This window comes from Xiphophorus couchianus, chromosome 2 (assembly GCF_001444195.1).
Source record: "Xiphophorus couchianus chromosome 2, X_couchianus-1.0, whole genome shotgun sequence".
NCBI classification, from domain to species: Eukaryota; Metazoa; Chordata; class Actinopteri; order Cyprinodontiformes; family Poeciliidae; genus Xiphophorus; species Xiphophorus couchianus.
Window position 1 is genome coordinate 14,236,266 of NC_040229.1, and position 20,296 is coordinate 14,256,561.

The 20,296-nt window shown below is 38.0% G+C and overlaps 2 protein-coding genes across 7 annotated transcripts in view; one reads left to right on the forward strand and one right to left on the reverse strand.

The window, feature by feature from the left end:
* fkbp16 (FKBP prolyl isomerase 16) overlaps positions 1-9,807 on the reverse strand; it is a 32,831-nt gene extending 23,024 nt beyond the window's left edge. Inside the window, exons 1-5 of one of the 5 annotated variants that reach the window (XM_028031412.1) lie at positions 9,592-9,807; positions 6,954-7,039; positions 6,276-6,823; positions 5,948-6,117; positions 4,271-4,359 (exon numbers count right to left, since the gene is read on the reverse strand). In XM_028031412.1, the coding sequence (XP_027887213.1) occupies positions 4,271-4,359; positions 5,948-6,117; positions 6,276-6,717 (701 nt within the window). In that variant the 5' untranslated portion in view covers positions 6,718-6,823; positions 6,954-7,039; positions 9,592-9,807. Of the gene's footprint in view, positions 1-4,270; positions 4,360-5,947; positions 6,118-6,275 lie in introns of all 5 variants that reach the window. The other 4 variants (XM_028031394.1, XM_028031402.1, XM_028031421.1 and 1 more) reach the window with 4 other exon arrangements.
* Positions 9,808-9,867: 60 nt separating this feature from the next.
* The window catches only part of LOC114153076 (RNA polymerase II elongation factor ELL), a 29,001-nt gene continuing 18,572 nt past the window's right edge, over positions 9,868-20,296 (forward strand). Inside the window, exons 1-2 of one of the 2 annotated variants that reach the window (XM_028031363.1) lie at positions 9,869-10,031; positions 14,184-14,231. In XM_028031363.1, the coding sequence (XP_027887164.1) occupies positions 9,894-10,031; positions 14,184-14,231 (186 nt within the window). In that variant the 5' untranslated portion in view covers positions 9,869-9,893. Of the gene's footprint in view, positions 10,032-14,183; positions 14,232-20,296 lie in introns of both variants that reach the window. The other variant, XM_028031372.1, reaches the window with a different exon arrangement.

Consider the following 20,296-nt stretch of genomic DNA (forward strand, 5'->3'; position numbering starts at 1 on the left):
TTGTAAACCGATTACACAGAAGTCTGATTGTGGTCACATTTAATTAGTAGTATGAACGACCAAGCAAAAAAAAAAAAAGAGAACTGATTTTTTTTTTAAAATATATATAAATCTGAAATGAGCATTAAGACCTTCTCTGCAAATGTAATTTGTTTTTGTTTGTTTTTGGGGATTGTCATTGTTTTATGCATTAATGCTTCAGCAACAGTGTTGTTCAAAGCTGCCTTGTGTTCATCTTTTCCTCTCACGCGTTTTTTTTTTCTTTTTACAGTTCTTGCTTCTTGGCTAGAGAATGAATTATGAGCAACATGCCTGAGCACAACTGAAAAGAATGAGTTTTAAAAATTCTAGTACGAGTACTTTAAATACAAAATGGTTTGTTCACAGAAAATACAAAGATAAAAGGAAGTGATGACACAGCTAATTATGTGTATCACATACAAAAGGGAGTTAAGATTGATTTGAGAGAAATATATTTACAAAATAGTCAATCAAGCAAAATCAAGGACAATGCTTCGTCTTTTTATTTTGCAGTTTCTACTCAACGTCTCTTGTACTGAAAACTTATATCCTGCAGAAGCTCAATAAAAGCATATTTTGCTAGAGGACATTTACTTTCCCATTAAATTTACTCGGACCACAGGAAGCAGAAGTAGTTTTAACTATGAGCAGTGCTATACCACAGACAATAATGTTGATGTGAGAGATAAGCCTCCTGCTGGTAGAGGGGAAAGGTAAACATCCAGGGAGATTAGATGACTGACATGTGCAGTTCAAACAGTGATTCAAGTGGTAAAAAAAAAAGAAACAAAAAAAAGTCCAGCCACGATGTCGAAGAAACGGCCATCTAAATTTCAAAAGTTATTCAACCTATTTGCATCATCCAGAATTTAATTATTGTTTGATTTTAGTTCAACTTTAACCTGTTGAAAGTACACGGCAGTGTAGCAGCACTGTTGCAAACTGAAGAGAGCGTGCTCATTGGGAGCTGAGCCCGATGTTATCTGCAGCACTGCAGCTGTCAGTGCTTGCTGGCCCACTCCCGAAGTATGAGATCTGGGTGTGGTTTTCTCGTCAACTTGCTGTGACCGTACCGGGAAAGAGAAACGCAGAGCCAAAAAAGCTACAGTCAAACTAGTTTAGATCACGTGACTTCACAGTCAAGAGTTCAGCTGTTGATTTTATAGCAAAAAAAACATCTGCTCTATAAATAAGTTTAAGCTACACCAAACATCAGAGTGTTTGTTAGAGTTTTCTTGCAGAGAGGAAGCATCAAAAGAGACAAATGGTTCAATTTTCATATTGTGCTTTTCACAGCAGAGCGTCACAAAGGTCACATTATTCATTTTAGCCAGGTGGCTCTGCAGAGTGAGTCACATAGTGATCAGAGGACATCCTCCTTCTTGGAGAGGACAGCATGCTTACGCACATGTACCCAGGGGAGGAGAGACTGCACATAAAAACTAATAAAATTGACAGAGGCCAGTGCAACTGTCTGGCGAGTGAGTCATTCCACCTGTGTAATTGCAAGTGCCTATTGTAATGAAAAGCAGAAGTGCTAGTGTTTCACTGTGTCATGTTACATGGGATGATAAGAAGAGAGATTAGTTTGCAAGAAGGAGGAAGAGAGAACATTTATTACATGAAGCTAATCAAAGTACACTTTTCCATTTTTTCAGAGAAAAAAAACATAATCATAATTTCCCTCATTGTAGTGGTGAATTACAAACACATAGCCCATAATAATGAGACACATCAGTTAAAACCAAGCAGATCTGGCAGTCAGAAGTAGAGATGCACTAAGAAATAACCTGGAGTCTTAATCAACCCTGGACTTGTGAGCAGGTGGTCACAAACAGAAAAACTCTGAGAGAGTTATTTTATTTTCATACCACACAAAGAAGATTAGATTTTGAAGCCTGTACTGAAGTGGCAATAAGAAAGCTATTGTTGAACAAAAGAGGTAAAAATTTACCACATGCCATGTGGGACAAAACCAATATGTGGAACAAGAGGCTTTGGTCTGAGGAGGCATTCATAAATGCCCTCAATAGAGCTGTTTTACAGAGCAGAGCCAGCAACAGAGCAGAGATATTCTTTCTAGATCTCTAAAGTTATTTGAGACATACTTCCAAAAGATTAATGAGAGGACCTGAATCTACAAAGACACAACTGAGGGTTCAATACAACTGTATGTCACACTGATCAGATTTCTGTTCCATACAAACAGACTTTTATTCTGCTTCATAAATTTGCACTAAGTTGCCTCACTCTGTTGCATAAAATATTGGTAAAATACGTGGATTGTTGTGATTGTAAATGTAAAAATGTTCAAGTGATATAAATATGTTTGGAGATTCTCCTAAGCTTCTTAAATAGGGGCAACATGGTAAACTCACTGATTGTTCACCTATTTATCCAGATAAACATTAGTGCCTCCTACAATTCATTCTGATGAACTCTTTTTGTTGCAACAATCAAGTTAATGCTCCCACCATCTCTAGGGGTGTGTGCATCCTTGACAGTGCTGCCAGCAGAATGTAGACTGTGTGAGCGACAGATCCTACAGGCTGCAGTGATGAATCATACTGTCTGACCAGCTTTGCACTCCCTGATGTGCTCTTAACAGCTCTGTTTGCAGCAGAGGATTGACAGAGTTCAATCAGTGCATATGCCAGAGAACAGAAAGAGGCTAATGAGATTTCCCCCATTGTCTCCCTGTCTGTCACATTATTGTACAGGCATGCTGAGGTCACTCAATCCGCATTCAAACATGACATATGTTGCTGCTTGTATTTTATTTTGTTATTGTTTTTTCATCTCTTATAATCAAATATTTAATGAACTGTTTAGCCTCTCTACAAGTAGTAAGAGCAACAAAGACTAAAAGAGATCTAAATAAAAGATTTGGCTCAACTCACATCAGAGAAACTGACAATATTTTTTAACTAAAACACTTCATATTCCTTGACCCGAGAAAAAACAGTTTAGGGTAACGCACATCAGTTAAATGAATCATATTGGAAAAGCAGACACGAAGCTCTGATTCTCTACCTTGTGGTTCAAATAAGGTTTGACCGCACAGCACACAACCCTAATCAGTGGCATCAAAACAATCATTAACCAGCCTCCTGCTGCCTCCTGCGCCACACACGACATGGAAAGAGATTCTTTTCTCACAGGCTGTGTTCTTTGCAGAGTACTTGCTGTACAAACACTGGCTAATGTGCAGCACTTAAAACAGGTTAAAAAAACAAAGCAAAAAAAAGTGTTTTATACAAGAGAATAAAAACAAGCTCTCACTACAAAATGTTTGAATGTTAGATTTTTTTATGGATTTGTTTTTTGATGACAATATCTATATCTTCTCCTTAGCTATAAAACTAGAGGTGGGTCATAAATCTAGCAATGAATTCTGCCCCTTTTCTCGCTTTTACTGCCACATGACATTATTCTGCAAACAAATGGGAGTTAAAGCAGCTTTTCTGCTGATGAGTGTTCTGTCTGTAGAAAAATTCTGGGAAATATTTTATTTTATGGGTTTCTCAAGCTATAATGATCACAGTTTGCTTCCCTGAAAAACATATTTGGATCAACATTGTGTGCTTTAATCTATTAATTTATAATTGGCTCTAATGACAGTTGATGATATTGCCTTTTTAATAAAATTGCATCACAGCCTGACTAAATATTACTGTCAATTATCCCTGTGTAAGCACTGACAACTAAATAAATCATCAGATTTGATCGTTAGATGGTTTTATGAAGTGTTTATGCGGTGTGACATAAAATATGATATAATTACTGATTTGCATTTTGCTAGATATGAACAGAATAACTCGCTTTTGCCTGTTCAGTTTATCTTGAGCAAACAATTGAACTGTAAAGAACAGGTTTTAGGCAGCAGTTACTATGTGGTTTCTCCGTTTATACTGGCTCTTCACTGGTGAAAAGGTTATAAACCCAAGCTATTGGCTGTAATATGAGTAGGGTTACCCCATAGGTTAGGAGGTTACAGACACACCACGGATAGGTTGCTCCTGAATTGTGTTCAGACAAAGCCATCTGCTCCTGTTTATGGTCCATTAACCCCGATAACTCAGGATGCACAGACTGCCCCCGCAGCAACAGGTTCAAGAGGCTAAAGATGGCATTTTGATGTCATTATTGTCAAAGTAAAGATAAGAGCCTAAATCCTGTTGAACCTGTTCTGAGTATGTTTTCTAATTTCTAAGATTACAATAAACAAAATCAACTGGAAAATCCTTACCTTCCCAGAAGTCCATAGGCATACTGGGAATCAGCCACCAGTAATGTGATCTCCCCCTTCTGCATGGACATGACACACTCCTCTAGAGCCTACAGGTGTCAAGAAACACATTACTTAGAACAAGTCTGTGGCTTGTTTCACATCCAGCCAATTGCATAGTAAAACAAAAACACATGTATGTTGATTTGTCGCATATTTCAGTTAACTGACAGATTTTAATATATTATCTTTCCCTTTTCAGATTTCAAAGCTAAATGAGTGAGCTTGTAGAAGTGTAACTCCTCAACTGTCACCTGGAAAATGCCTACATGGAATCCAATGGCACCATGAAGGGACCACTGACCTCATGAAAGTTAAAAAGTTTTAACCCAGACCTTTTGTGATCCAGACAATTAGAGCTGCTGTCACAGATGAACAAGTGGGAGGTCTTGAGTTGCTATAAATTTTAGAGGAGATGAAAACAGTCGGTTCATCTAAATAGAAGCAATGCAGTAGCTGTTGAAGCTGTTTATGGCATCATTGTCCCTCTTTCTCACTGACTTGGTAGAAAAGTTCACATTCAACCGATTTTCTGTGTCATGAGAGTCTTCCATTGTTATTCTGTGGGTCAGAATCTTCAACGTTTGTGAAGCCCTGGTCCAGACTATCTTCTATTTGGCAAGAAGACAATGTACCATTATGAGCAAGTAATTGCCCTAAAACTTCAGTGAGAAAATCCCTTCTACCTCTGAATATTTTGTAAAAGCTTTAGTGGGGGTTTGTACGCCATCTCAAAATGTCACAACGTGTTTTGTTTCCCTATTTTCAAGTTCTACATGAATATATAACAATATTTATATTTATATTCCCTTCTAAAAAGTTTGACAATCTCAAAAGGAGTTAGTCCAAACAGAGTCCATTTCTGCCTCGAAAATGGTTACATGCTGTATCTTCATCTTCTTTTAACAGCTTAATCCATGCATGCACCTGTAGATATTTACTCAGGTAAGGGAACAGATGAAGACATGGTTACATGTTTTTTAGGACTGTAAACATGCCAGTAAAGCAGCAGAGAAGTGCCTTTGGTTTTTTAAATCACTTTTGTATTTTATATTTTAAGTCTGAACATTGTCAAAATATTTGCTGTAGATTTGACTTGAACCTTTGAAATGCATTTATTAAAAATAGGACAATATATCAGAAAATTTGACATCTTCATATTGTTGAAATTTGAAATCCACAACATCTGACCCAAATGTTTCAGGAGATTAAAAAAGCCCCCATCTTTCTAAAGTCGAAGGATCTAGTTGAAGTCGCACCACCCTTTTGATTCTTTTCACTGCATATTTGTTTAACTGAAACATAAAAAAATGTTAAGGTTGACTAATAGATTTGATTTCGACAAAAAAAAAATCCAAGCGACCAAAATTTGAGTCATAAGGATTCATGCCCAACAGCAACATATTGGAAAATGTACAGTGTTTAGAAAACAGCTCACACTTTAATTACCTGTCAGTCTGAATAACCCTTTTGTTATTTCCAGATTTAAAGAATTACAAACATCCCTCATCCGATATCATTAAGCCTGTGCTGTGAGACCATGACTATGCAGATTTTTTTGACTTTTTTGAGGCAACACACACACACATGCACACACACACACAATAGAATCTTTCAAGAAAAGCACTGGAGTATCACCTGTATTACATCTCCCTCTCCGATAACAAAGACAAGTTTGCAGTCCTTCTCCACCACAGTCCGGTCCTCAAGAACACCCTGCATCTTCACAGTGATCTCTTGACCCCAGGTGGAACGTGGGACCTGTTCGTCTCCTGATTCCAGAATTTTCTTCCTCAACAGCCGGTCCTCTGCATAAAAGCAGAGTAAAGTACAAAATCTAATCAAATCTGGATTTATAAGAAACTACCCACAAGGACTTCCAGTTATTGCAGTTGGTTTAACAGTTCGATATTTAAAATACTTTCCAATATTAGGAGTTTAGATGATTCATTTCATGTGTTCGTACCTGTGATGTTCTCCCAGTCCTCTGCCATGAAGAGCTCCTCAAACTGAGCACATGTCCATTCCTCCACAGCGTATTCTGGAAAGAGAATCTCTGCAGAGCTGTCCCTCTCCACAACATCCTCTTCCGTCGAGGGGTCTTGAAACCGGACCATCTTCCAGCTGTTTGTTTTCTTCAGTTTTTTCTCTACCTTGCATTCTGCTTGTTCTCTCTCTTGCTCGCAGTTGGATACGCTTTTTATCTCTGTGTCTTTACTCTCTACTGCATGGTTCTCGATTTCAGATGGTTCTTTCCCACAGAGTTCTTCACCTTGTTCTGGAGGCCCACAAGGCAGTTTGTTCAGAGGATCGCAGTCTGCAGGTTCAGAAATGCGTTCCGCTACCTCAGGCTCTGTGGGATCCAACACACCATCCCTCCGCTCTTCACAACATGGCTCTGTCTCCATTTCACTGAGCGATGGGGACCATCTGCATTAGTCCCAAGAGATGATCCTATTTGCTCAGCCGATGACCCACTGAGGTGTAGGGTTGTTGCTCTCACCAGCACCTATTCTTTGTTTAGACAAAAAAATATATCTCCATAAAAACATTTAGGAATCCATGTTGTGTTTTGGATAATCCACCTCAGAATGCATTCCTACTTTACCCAGTCACATATGATGTTTTTAAAGCTTTGTCCCACCTGCAAAATCTGCAATTCCGCCTCCCTTTGACCTCTCTTCAACAGCTTGCATCCATCTTAGTCAACTTAATTCATCAATGTGGTGGCTACAAAAAAATATATCAATGTAAAGAACCTGCACAGCGCAACGAAGGACTCACAGCCAGCAGGCTGTGCAGGGGTAATCTACAGGATTAGGAGAAAAAACCTAATCTGACAGAACGCCTGTAAGCTTCTTAATGACTCCACTGTCGTTCTGCTCAACACATGTGTAATATTGTGACAATTTAGTGATGTTTACTAATATTTTTGACGAAAGAAGCACCCAATTTGGTTACATTGAGTTATATTAGAAAGTATTTAATCTCAAAATTCAAATGAAGACAACCTGCAGCCAGCAGAAAGTAAGGAGTACACCAGATTATTGATTACATAAAAAGTGCCATGTTCAGACTTTTGAGAATCAATGCATTTTTTGCCTAACATATAAACATGATCTCACAGAAAGAAATGTTATTTTTTTCTTAGGAATACGATGCTTATCAAAGCTCTGAGCAAATATTTAACAAAGCCGAACCTTTTAAGATGTTTTGGGGTTTAGCTTTTTAAACAGTGACATCATTCAAAAGCCATTAGAGCTGAAAACTCAAGTTTACATACAGTGAAAATTATATATTATTTTTCATGGCAGCATAGTGCAGTTATAAGTCTATCACAAGTAGCATTAAAGTATTTATTTTTGTGCGGTTTGTTTTTCTAATGGGTAAAAAAGGATTTCCCTATATCAAAGTGAAATAATCAGCACACTGTCAGTATGGAATATTACAATCTCAAAGCACTATGAGGGTGTAATACTTGTCAGGCTACAGCATTTCAGGAGCAGTGCATTGAAATTCTACCTGACAATAAATATTTTAGCCACTTGGACGTCTGTAATGACATTAAGTGATTCAGATATTAGCACCTAAAATCAGAAGCCTAAAAGAGGGAGAGGAGGATGGTGCAAAGGAATAAGGAGTAGATGAACAGTTGATAATCATTACCAACGTATTACTGTATTAGAATTTCCCCATTCTGAGACATCAGATGGATTTCTATTTCTACTTGACAAACACTATGATGCTTAATAAAACAAATGTGGCAACAATGGTGAATGAAATGTTTTTGACATTGCTTTCAAACACAGGTTTGTTGATTGCTGTAACACCAATATCACTCTACATTTCCACATTTCATAAATAAACACTGCCTCTCTGACTCATTCTTTAATCCACATCAAAGGATGTTATCCGTCAGGATTAAATTAATCCAAATTCCATTTCTGGCATTTAATTTCTCTGACAGGCAGATGTTTTGCATGTGTCAATATTGTTTTTTTTTTGTTTTGTTTTGTTTTTGAAGGTTTGTATTCAAAACCTTAAAGGATTATTTTTCACAAAAAAAATTGTTTTCCTACACTTTTGTTGTTTTTAATTTATTCTTGTTTTTATGTGTCCACACAGAAGTATTGAATGAGTCTGTTCAGTATTTGTATTTTTCAGCATCCTCTATTAATATTTCTGGTTGCTATAGTTTTCTCATCTTACATAAAATTATTTTTTAAAGATTACTTCACACTACAATGAAGATAAAATGGGCTAATTTTAATATGATGTCTGGGCATGTATTGTCTCTATCTAGTTACTGTCGGTATGAGATTGTCTTGTAAAATAACATTGAGATATTATTTAGAAAGCCCAGAGGTAAGATTAGTGTTTTAAGTTTAACTCTGCATTTGAGGCTCTTATTTTGAACTGTAAAACGGAGTAGTTGTTGAGTAAGAATTTAAGAAACCTTTATCATTTTAACCATATGTCATTTTAGCCACTTAGCAACTAACAGTCAAAGTAAGATTTAGCTTTGTAGCTTTCCATTGACACAAAATGAATATTTTAGTTTTAATGTGTCTGGATAGAATATCATGGTCTCCAGTTCAAAATTTAAAGTACTTAACGTGAACAAAATAATAATAATAATAATAATAATAATAATAATAATAATAATAATAACTGAAAAACACTAAGCGATAGATTAAACCTTTACTTTAGTGGTAAAAACACAAAACAGAAGACTTTTGAATTAGGACCACAAAGCTTTCCCAGGCCCATGAAGAAGACAAACTGAGGTTGAATATTTTTCACTGATTAGATCCTTTAAAAAAATTAAATAAAAAACAAGTTTGTGATCTTTTTCAGTTCGTTAAAAAAAAAAAAACTTTTAGTTTTTCAAAGAAAATTGTATCCAAATTGTTTTCTCACTTCCATTTGATCCCAACATGTATTGTTCTGTCTGTTGAGTAAATTGGACCTTTACAGCCTTTCTTAAATGTTTTATGTGAGCCTACATGTTGCATTTGCAACATACTAAGCAGCATTGTTGATAGTTGCAGTAAGATAACATGTTACATAGCTAGAACTAATAGCATGATGTCGATAAAATAAACCTTTTACAATAATAGAAAAGTTATAAATAAAAATGAGTGAACAGCATAAACATCCTGAGTAAAATGACATTTGTTTTGTGAGTCATGTTTACAAATGCATTTACTTCCTGGTATAACGTTTGTATGCGTGTGTGTGTGTGTCTGTATAAGTAGTGAGAAAATTTAAAGTGTATTTACCTAAATCCAAAGGAGCGAGACTTGGATCTGACCCATGGGCCAAAATACATCAAAGAAAAAAAAAAACAGACTTCAAGCAACCGGAGTGGCAATGATGGCCAAAAATACTGACCAGAGAACCGAAAGTAAAAAAAAAAAAACGAAAATAAAAGAAGCTTTGCACACATATTTACTTTAACATTTCAAGAATGCGTGTGCGCTGGTACTTGGGGGTGTGAGCGTACGTGTCTTAGCTCCGCCCCCACGCCTTCTTCTCCGTGACGTTCCGGGCAGAATGTCACCAATGGGCTTCAGTTGTAGAAATGGCAGCGCTGAGACAGGAGCATCGGTATGGGCTCTCCTGTGGAAAAATTAACAAAAACAACCCGAGTCAAAGTCTTTACCACGTCAAACTCACTGACACGGCCATCCGGACCCTGGAAGCCTTCCAGAACCTGAAGGTAAGCAAGAACACCGGCTTTAACTTTAAAGCTGCTGTGGCTTTTGTTATTCATGTAGGAACATTTTCTGTTTTCTTCATCGTCTCTCTCCCAACTCCGGGAACTGCTTTGGAAAACATTCGCTTGGTTTATTTGCCGCACGGAGCACAAATAACATATATTTTTAAAAACCCATAAAAGTTCAAATAGCTCTTTGTTTTGAGTACGGATTGTCTAAATTTCAGACCAAAAGGGGCTGGTGGCTGATAAAAGCAGGCTGATTTAAACGTATTCTCGCCCACTCAGAGAAAAGGCAGAGCTGAATTTATTAGGCTCTAAACATGCAATTCTTAATATTTTTAATTTATTCTCCCGTATTCCATAATTCGAACTGACTTAAGCAAACATAATATAAATTGGGCTAGATTTTTATGCGGTGTTCTCTCTCTCTCTCTTTTTTTTTTTATAGTCTCCCTAAAAACAAACTTTTCTTTTTTCCTCTGACTATTAAAAGCAGATATTTTTTTCTCGGTTTATGTAGGCTACACCGCAGCTGGCGTTGAATGTTCAGACGACGTCCGCTGAACGTCCGCCGCCGATGTTTTCCGGACGACAAAACGAAACACCATTAAACGATTAAACTTTCAGTTGAATGCACGCCGGAAGTCCGCCGACAACTTTCAGCGGACATTCGCAGTAGATGAAAATAAAATGCTACATATTGTTCTGCTAGGTCTGTGGAAATTCTAACAAAGCAGCGATTTCATTGGAATGCGAGGTTTTCATGTGGAAAAGTTGTCTTCCGTTTCCTAGGAATATTAATCCAATGTTGTCACAAATTGGAAAGTCGATGACAGTCTTAAAACACTTGGCAAAGAATGTATTAATTTTACGGAATCTTAAAATGTATTTAGGTAGAAGGATGAACGCATATGTTTTCATTTGTTTATTTTTTTTTAAGGCAAACTGCTTCGCTTCGCTCATTGCAATAAATGTCATATTCGATCAGAACGCTGTTTTATTGCCTTCAACCAGAGTGAAGTTGGCCCATTAGATTAGTCAGAGATCATTTAGTCTATCCAAAATGCTCTCTCCCCACAGCAGTGTTTGAAAAGACAGAGCTACAGTTGTGACTGCAGGAGGAGGCTCATTTAGTTGAGGTTTTTTTTTTTGTTGTTCTTTTCCGCTGTCAAAACAAATGAGTCTGTTTTTGTGTGCGCCACATTCCCGAGTCGCATACAGCTTCTAAACCTGGACCCCGACCTTGGTGGTTGAGCTGGATAGTAAACAGCTGGGTTCGGTGGCACTGGCTCTGAAAGTTGTTGTGTATTGTTGATGCCCGCCCATCTCCGGAGCTCATTGGTCCGTGAAGCGGAGGAAACTCCGGAGCTCTCCCACAGCCTGACAGCTTCCTCCAAGCCACAGCAGGCAAACAGAGAGGGGAGGGGACAGCAAGTTTTCCAAGCCGGAGACCACCCCAGAAAATACCGGTTGAGGACAACCCCTGTGAGGGTGGAAGGTTTCTGTCCTGCAGAAACCCGAACCTGACAGCTGCTACTACTTCACCGATGCTTACAATCAAGGGTGAAAAGAAACAGGCGAATGAAACCTCAAAGAAATTTGTTTTTTTTTTTCGAATGGAACGTCACATTTACTGAAAACAGGTCTAATAAAAAAAATATAAATAAAACACTAAAATGCAGCATTTGACAGTCACAAAGTTAAACGGAGGTAGCCTATAAGAAAAAAAGAAACATTGCAATGAAAACATAAAATAATTTATAAGCATAGTTGATTCGAATATTGATCAATCTATCAAGCCATAAGAAAATAGTTTGATTATTCCTAAAGTGGCTTTGGGCCGGTTTGCATCTTTGCATTTGTACCCATGTATTAAATAATGCATTATAAGAGATAAGATAAGATAAGATAAATCTTTATTGTCATTGTCACAAGGACAACGAAATTCAAAGGGTGCCATCAGTCAGTGCACATGCCCAAAAACAAAAAATAACTGTATCACAATTCACACACAACGCAAGAATCAACAAACTGGCAAAAAATAATAATAATAATAATAATTATAAATGTAATTATATTATTTTCTGAAAACTTTACACCCCTTGTAATTCCTGTATAGATGTCTCTTATGAAAAACGATACAAAGACCCAATAACACCAAAATAATTGAGCAACCTCCGATTTTATTTACTTGAGTCACATAACAGTGACTCCAGATAATATTCAAAGAGTATTGTCGATAGATTGTTAAAAATGACTTTAAATCCTCATTTATCTAAGCTGCTGTAAACTCTCCCTGGCGAGTTCAATTTGGCACAGGACTGATCAGTATAATCAGTCCTGTGAAGGATGACTCCCTTCTGTTACCCAAGTTGAGAATAGCCACAGGAAGAAAATGATAAAGAGGTGAAACAACCAGCACCCTTTCAAAGCCAAGGCTGCCATCTTCATATATTTTTATACGAATGAAACCACTTGTTTTGTTTTATTTATTTTATTGAGATTGAACTTTTTATTATTGGCTGCATATTTGCTGATATACTTAGTCACATAAAATTCTTTCACATTAGTTTTTTGTTTGTAAATTATTTTCTATCAATTTCTCATAAACTTTAAGACAGCTTCTAAAAAGTGCTAAATTTACATTGCAGCTTTTTGCTGCCAACAAGGCCTGTTTTATAAAGTAAATAGAAGCTGAATGTCTATTGACATAAGGCTACAACAAACTTCACAAGTTTTTGCAAAGTTTGACAAACAAGAACTAACACATATCAATCGCATATTTCATTTATAAGAATAATGGAGCTGTGGTGTTGATACTTTATTTTATTTTTTTTTTTTTTATCACCCTGCAAGGGGTCTTTTTGTGGGCTCTAGTGTCCCTTTTTTTAAAGTAGGCTGACAGGAAAAGGGGAAAGACAGGGGGGAAGACATGCGGTAAACGTCGTCGGGTCTGGGAGTCGAACCCGTGACTCCCAGGTAACCCCTCCGCCACCACGGCACGCCCCGTTGATACTTTATTAATGTTGTTAATGGTTCATAGCTACTACATACATCAAATACAATGTGCTGTGAGAAATATAGAAATGCATGTGGAATCAAGTAAGTATCATACTGTATATTATGGTGCTCTACAAGGTTTGATTAACTGTATACATAATGTAATCTTCACTCTGAAGATTTTTTTTGTTCAGATTAGGGATGGGCAACAAGGACAAAATATTTACTGAAAACAGGATTAAAAAATGACTATTTTGCTACAAATTGATCACTGCATACAGTTGGACCCTCACATGAACTCACTGTTTTAAAAATTATTTAGACTTTTATAAAAATCCGTTTTTATAAAAATGTACTTTCATCACAACAGTTAGCGTTCAATCGTATTTACTGTCATTTTCTCTAAATACAGAGAACTTTGCAGTTCATTGTTAAAAGTAGGACTCAAATAAAAACTGAATAAAAAATACAAAAAAAAGCAACAAAAAAAACCGCAAAAAAATTGTTCAAACAGTGAACATATTTATCTGATCCATGTTGTCAGTTTTTGTGGTTTGCAGACACTGTTACTTTCAACAAATAATATGATCACTGTCCATCTCTGGTTCAGATTCAGTTTTCAAGGGTACAAAACTGCATTCGTTTCACCCTTCTCAACTATAATCTTATTAAAACCATATAATAAAAGAGGAGTTGGCCTGGCCCAGACAAGTCATAGTGGAAATTTGTCAGAACAGATCAAACATGAGTTGTTACATTCATCTGGTGGCTGGGATAAATCTAGGGTACTTGCTTTGTCTTTTGGTTTAAAAAGTATATTTAACCACATTTTTATTTTATACCTAATGACCACTGGAATTGCATGTTTAAAAACAACAGAAAAAATATTCAAAAACACATAAATCACAAACAAATGTGACATGAAGAAAATCTTCTGGTGGCAGTAGAATAATTAATTACACCCACTTCTCTTCAAATTAGAGCCAGAAACTCTTAAGCTTTACACTTACTGTGGAACGGTGGTTATAGCAACAAACACTGAGGCATGCAGAATGGCTACATATTTTTACCTATAATATTTTATCAACTTTGTAGATTTGAGATGAACATGATTTGCAATTTAAATTGGATGTTTTATTCCCTTCTTTACAGGCTTCACTATCAAACCAGCCAGTAATTTGCTTCAAGGGAAGCCAGGGGGTAAGATGTTTTCCATATTTTCTGTAATGTTTCAGTAACTGAGAATATTTTTTTTTTCCTGTTAAGCACATTTATGAAGGTTTCTCTTTGCCATCTTGTTAGATTATTTAATATCGAATTATCACTTCCATAGGTTCATAAGAAAGTCTGTTGAAAGGTTGGTGAATGATGGAGGTGCCATTATTGTTGTGCCAGAATGATAATATGGTCGCTGTTAATCCAGCTCACCTCACAGCCTAGGGTAAAGGTGTGATTCATTTCCTCAATAATACTTTGTTGCGTCAAGTATCCTTCATTAGACATGTCTAAACAGACACCTGGTGGATAGTCTTTGAGAGAGAAAAAAATCCTTTGGTAAAGAAAGTAGGAGGACCTTTCTTTGAAGCGCCTGAAAAGAAAGTTGCCTACGTCCAACTAGATTAGCAGGGTCAGACTCTCCCCACCTCTGCTCGTTAGGCTTGTACATTTTAATAGCACAATCGGCTCTGTCTGTCATGGGCCTTTCTAATCACTACAAGACCTGATTCCACTGACTAAAGTGACTTTGCTCTGTACACAAATACTGGCCCTGTGCACTCACACGGGGCCCTAAAAGTCCAAAGACAGGGTATGCTATCACCCCCTGCCTGCCAGGTTACTGGGTCAGGCCCGTAACTGGGGAGGCTTTGTTCTGGAGAGGGTTATGGGGTCTGGGGATTTGGCAAACCTTAGGGAGTCCCCAAGTCTCCATGCTTGTTGTTGGCATGAAGACATGAAAGACCTGAAAAACTCTAATGGTACGCAAGCAGTGGGATTTTTTTTAAATTGGGAAAAAAAACACACCATGCTTGTTGAAGTGCAGTGAGATATCTGTGAAAACACCTGCTGATTATCCTGCTTGTGAGAGTGTGAAGCAGTGTCAAGTGACTGCAACTGAAGTTTCCTTTAATCACTGAAAAAGAATTGGTGATTATATCTTGGCTGGCACATTACATATTCAAATTGCTCTGCAGAATTTAAGCATGGGCTCCCTCCCCCTCCGACAATATTCCCAGGGCTGGACGATTGGCCATTAATGAATGAGATGCAGCCATTGTTCGTGTGGGGGGAGCCCAGATTAAGCTGTTACTGGGGGGAGGACGCTTGTGAATTTGGCAGTCTGGCATGAAACACACCAAGATAATATCCAGTATGTCTATCTATATTGGAAGGTTACAGGATTAAAGATGTAATACTTCCTGTGGTGTGTGTTTGTTGGCTGAATCTTTTACAACAGCTCACCCCTTCCCCCAGAACTCGCACAAGGTTCAATAGGTCATTTGTCCACTGACAACCGCCAACTGTTGAGCTTTATCGCAAAAACCACAATTGCTACTTTTTGATCCTTGCCCTCGCTGGCTTATGTCAAATTTCCTGTAAAGGGGGCACTTGTGTGGCCACAGAAACCATAAGAATTCCTCAAATCACAGTCCTGGCGTCACTCCAGGGTTTAGCGGTGCCAGGGGCCAGGGCACCCATCAAGAAATAGCAAAATGAGGTTTTTCGGCAGCTTTTCTCTGTCTCTGCGGCATTTAGCCCTACTACTGGAAATAGTCCTGCCAGGCTTGTAATCATGCAACGTAAGGCAAAGCATATGAGACCTTTGAATATGACATTCAAGCTGAATATGTAACTTTGAAATAACAGCAGAATACCACTTTTCATATTGACATATATTATTGTACATGGTAAAAGGAAAATTACATAACTTCAAAAATGATACAAACTGTGAGCCCATATTCTGATCAATAAACAGCATATGGGCCAGAGATACACAGCAAAATCTGCTTTGAATTCACAGAGGGATTATGAAATGCATTGAGAACTGGTTTGAGTTCTCATGGCCTGGAATTTCACGTCTTTGTGCTTATTTTTTTAGGGCTTTGGGAGAACTGTGTCTGTGGTTAAAGATTTCCATTTTGTTGCAAAAAGATAGAAAAGATATAAAACAATACAGTTGAATGTCTGTTAATGGAAAAGTATTTCCCCCCTTAGTGGTTTTGTAAATCTGGCAAACAAGCAAAAGCAAAAAAAATCTATATATTTAAGAAGTCAAATACTTTTTCACAACCCTGCATGTGAACATTATTTTCAATCAGTCTTCATTTTTTTGATTGACTCATTCTGTTCTGTTGAACTTAGTAAACACTGCACAATACACTAGACGGCAATTTGAGATTTTATACTGTAGCATCAGGAAAACAGTTTGTGGGTATATTTTGTTGCTAGTAAACATGAACATTAAAGTAGAGATGTGTATGTTTTGCTCTGTCAGGTGTTACGACAGTTTAATTTCACTCTCGCCTGATAAATGTTGAATTACAGTAGCCAGGGTAGTTGTTCTGGTTTATAGCCCTGTCTCTTTTTATGTGCACAGCTGTCACATAAAGGCAGCCTGTGTGAGGATGAGGGGAATGTGGAGGTCCTCTTAAAGATATTCTCATGACGACTGTGTGTGAAGGCAGAGCTTCCCCTGGGCTCCTTTCCGCAGGCCCTGTTGATTATTGTGCCGTTTCACCCCGTGTCTTGGCTGAATCCTTGGGAGACATCAGGGCTTCTATCTCACACTTGGCTGCTCTGACTCTCTACCCCCACTTCGCCTCGTGCTCGACCAAAAATAAGCTTTTGCTCTGTGTGAGTGTGTACGTGTGCATGCACACATCACTTTTTTTTTTTCTGGACACTAATTAGAATAACAATAACTGGAATGCGGTTTGATGGTCGTTCTCTCCCAGTAGCACAGCAGTGAGAGGGAGAGCTGTCCCACGTGTTTCTGAAAGGGCACACGCCTTTCTATTGAGCCAGATGTGTTAAGCAAGGCAAATTGTCTGCATTTTTTTCTTTGCCTAAGGCTCTCTGGAGTTTTTCTTTTATTTTGTTTTTTTGATCACACAGTATATTTTAGGATCAAGTCTTATGGGAGTCCTGCTGCTAAAGAGGACTTTTCGAGAGAATAGGGGTGGTGCTAATGTTTTCCTACTCTACATAGACGAATAAAAAATATATTTTTTAGCAGATCTTAAAACTAGATTAATGCAATGAATGTTTTGTAGTACATTACATAGGACAAGTTGTCCTAACCTTTTTTTTTTACTTAGCCACAGTGCAGGAACAGATTGATAATGATGCTACATCTTTTATTCACCAGCTAATTGAACAACTTAAAAGATATATCTAATTTTCTGCTTTGTGACGTTGTCAGTCGCAAAGATGTTTTTACCACTTTTAAGAACTATACAGTGCACTCAGCAATTGCCACACTTAAAGCCTCCCCCCCACACACACACTCTTGTAGGATTTCCGTTGTTCTTCAGGCCAATTTCTGTCCAGTTTCAACTGTCTGACATATGGCCCCACATTTAAAGTCAAGGTCCTGTGGCACCAGAACAAGGCCTAAATTGTCAACACTCCACGACCGCACTTGACATTTAGTAAAATGTCCTTGAATGTTGACATGCTGCATTTAGTTTAGCTAAGCGTAGGGTTGTGTATGCAGTTAAGCATCTTGATTTCATTCACGTGTCCAAAACGTTTGTGGTTTGTTTGGAGAAAATGCTACTTGTTACATTTGCCTGACACGTCATACTTTTAAGTCTCTTTAGCTGGTCTGTCATGAAGGATCTGAACTCGCTGTAAACTCACTTCCTTTGTTTCTTTGAAAGAGTGGTGATTGTTTAAAACAATAGTCTTTCTTGACTCATCTTTATGGCTTGGGACAATACAGTCCAAAGCAATAACATGCAGATCTGACATGAATATTGTGGTCAAATAGATAACTAAACCATCAGAAAAGAAACATGGAAAGGAAAAGTGGGTTAAACAGTGGAACAGGTGGTAGCACTCTATAACAGCAAAGCCCCAGCAAGGAAAACCAATCTCTGTGAAATGAGGTCTAATTAATTTCTGAATCAATTCACACATTCATCCATTTGCACTAAATAACTCTGAATATTTCTGTTAGTAAAGATACATATTTCAAAAAGACTTGCATCTCACAATTTAATTACAATTTATTCAGCTGAAGACTAATCTTGGTTTTATGTTTAGGATAGTTGAATCTGAAAAAAAAAAAAATCGTATTTCTATTTAAACCAAAATAGCTACAAGCTCGTAGGTATTGATTAGAGTTACATAATCACATTTCCATCCAGTAGGCTTTGTGTAGTTTTTACACTAAGCCAAATCTTTTACACCACCTTTGGTGTTCAGTCTTAATCATTCAATGATGATTTTATGAAACTACTAAATAATAACTAAAAACATATTAATAATTATATCAATACAACCCCCCCCCCCCCCACTTATTTCTGATAAAACTGCTGGCACTTAAGTGCTATCACACCCTATCTTGATGTGGAAGGCACCTTTGAGGAGGGATGGCATTGTCAAGTGCAGAGAGACTGCAAGCATTTGTTGAGGTTGACAGATTAGGCCCAGCTTTTTAGAAAAAAGACTGATTCTGCTTGGCATAACATGCAGTACCTTGGGGGTTACTCGACAGTTGCCCATCCCCATATTGCTGCACTAATTCGCATCAGTCCCAGCCACCCCCCTCTGCCTCTTTTTCCTGTATCTACCAACCCCCCTCAGTGAGGAGACTCTCAAACATCACTACAGCATCATTCGATGCTCACTAAAAAAAGGCTGTAAGGGGTTTGAAATGTGTTTGTTTTTAGCTGTGTTGCTGGCAAGGTTTAAACCTTAAAACTTGTTACTAATTTATTTTTATCAACATTGCCACTCTATCATGACTGAAAGTGCCACTAAAGGTAGCAAAATGTGTTCCCCTGGTGGTAAAAAGCAAACTTGCCCATTGAATGATGGATGGTAGCATCCATCATTTTAGTAATAATAGCAATGCCAAAATCAAGTCACTCCTCTTCGCACTGAGCTGCACATTCCTAGAGGAGGAACTATTTAGAGCCATCCCTCATGCACTGGCTCCACTTAGTGACTGAGACCACCCCCCATCTTTTCCATGCACATGCCCAAGTCCCCAATCCACCCCAAACCCTCCTTTTACCACCAAGCAAGACACAGCCACACGTCCCTGCCGTTCATGAATAATCCAGGCTGCCCGACAGGCCATTGCACTCAGCTTTGTGGGGGGAAAAGCTAGAACAAAAGACTGGCAGCTCACAGAACAGCTTTGGCTGAGTAGGCTCAGATGAAAAGACAATAGTAACTAGTGTCAGTACAGGCAGGGGCAGGAGGAAAAGACTTCAGAGAAAATCACATATCGAGGCGGCAGTTCGCATCTCATCTCAGCCAAATACCAGAAGTTTCATTCTTGCCTTCATCTGCAAAGCAAAGAGAGACAGTGATAAACTCTCATTTTTGACCTTTCCCTGCAGATACTTGGCTTTATTTTAACAAAGCAAAGGGCAGGCCAAGTCTTACTGTTATGTATGTTATATTTTCCTCAAGACAAACAGTCTGACCTGCTCCTAAAGTCACAGAACCTTTACAACAACAACAAAATACTGGCCCTTGTCCTTGTTCAATTGCTGAGCCCCCCTGCCAGTTTTCTGTTCCAGTCCAGTTCACACCTTATAACAGCTTGAAAGTATTTGACATCTCCAAACACACAGGGCCTGGATTAGCAGATGTGCTTGGACTGGAGCCACAGAGGCAGTTATTGTATTAAGCTATGCTCTGTTTGGGAGAAGTGGGGGGTGCACTGAAAGCGGGTCGTCATCTGGTAGCTCTAACTGTAACTGTCCAACAGCTACCCATAATTCTTCCCCTTATAATGAGGGGATTTACTGTGCATGAGTCTCACTGTGACTAATAATGACCTGATGAATTTTATTGAACTGACACAAGTTAGCAGAATTCTCTGATTAGAATAAAATGGACTTAAGCTTCCTTCAGAGTAAAGATTATCAGACTTATTGTCTCAGGGATCGTAATTGGAAACTTGTAATGCATAGGTAAAATAATTAATTTGATTTCTTTCTAAGGTAGTTAGGGATGTAACACTTACGATACACCAGAGATGTGCGGTCAGGGGAGGCAAGTGAGGCAGAGCCTCACCTGTCATAATG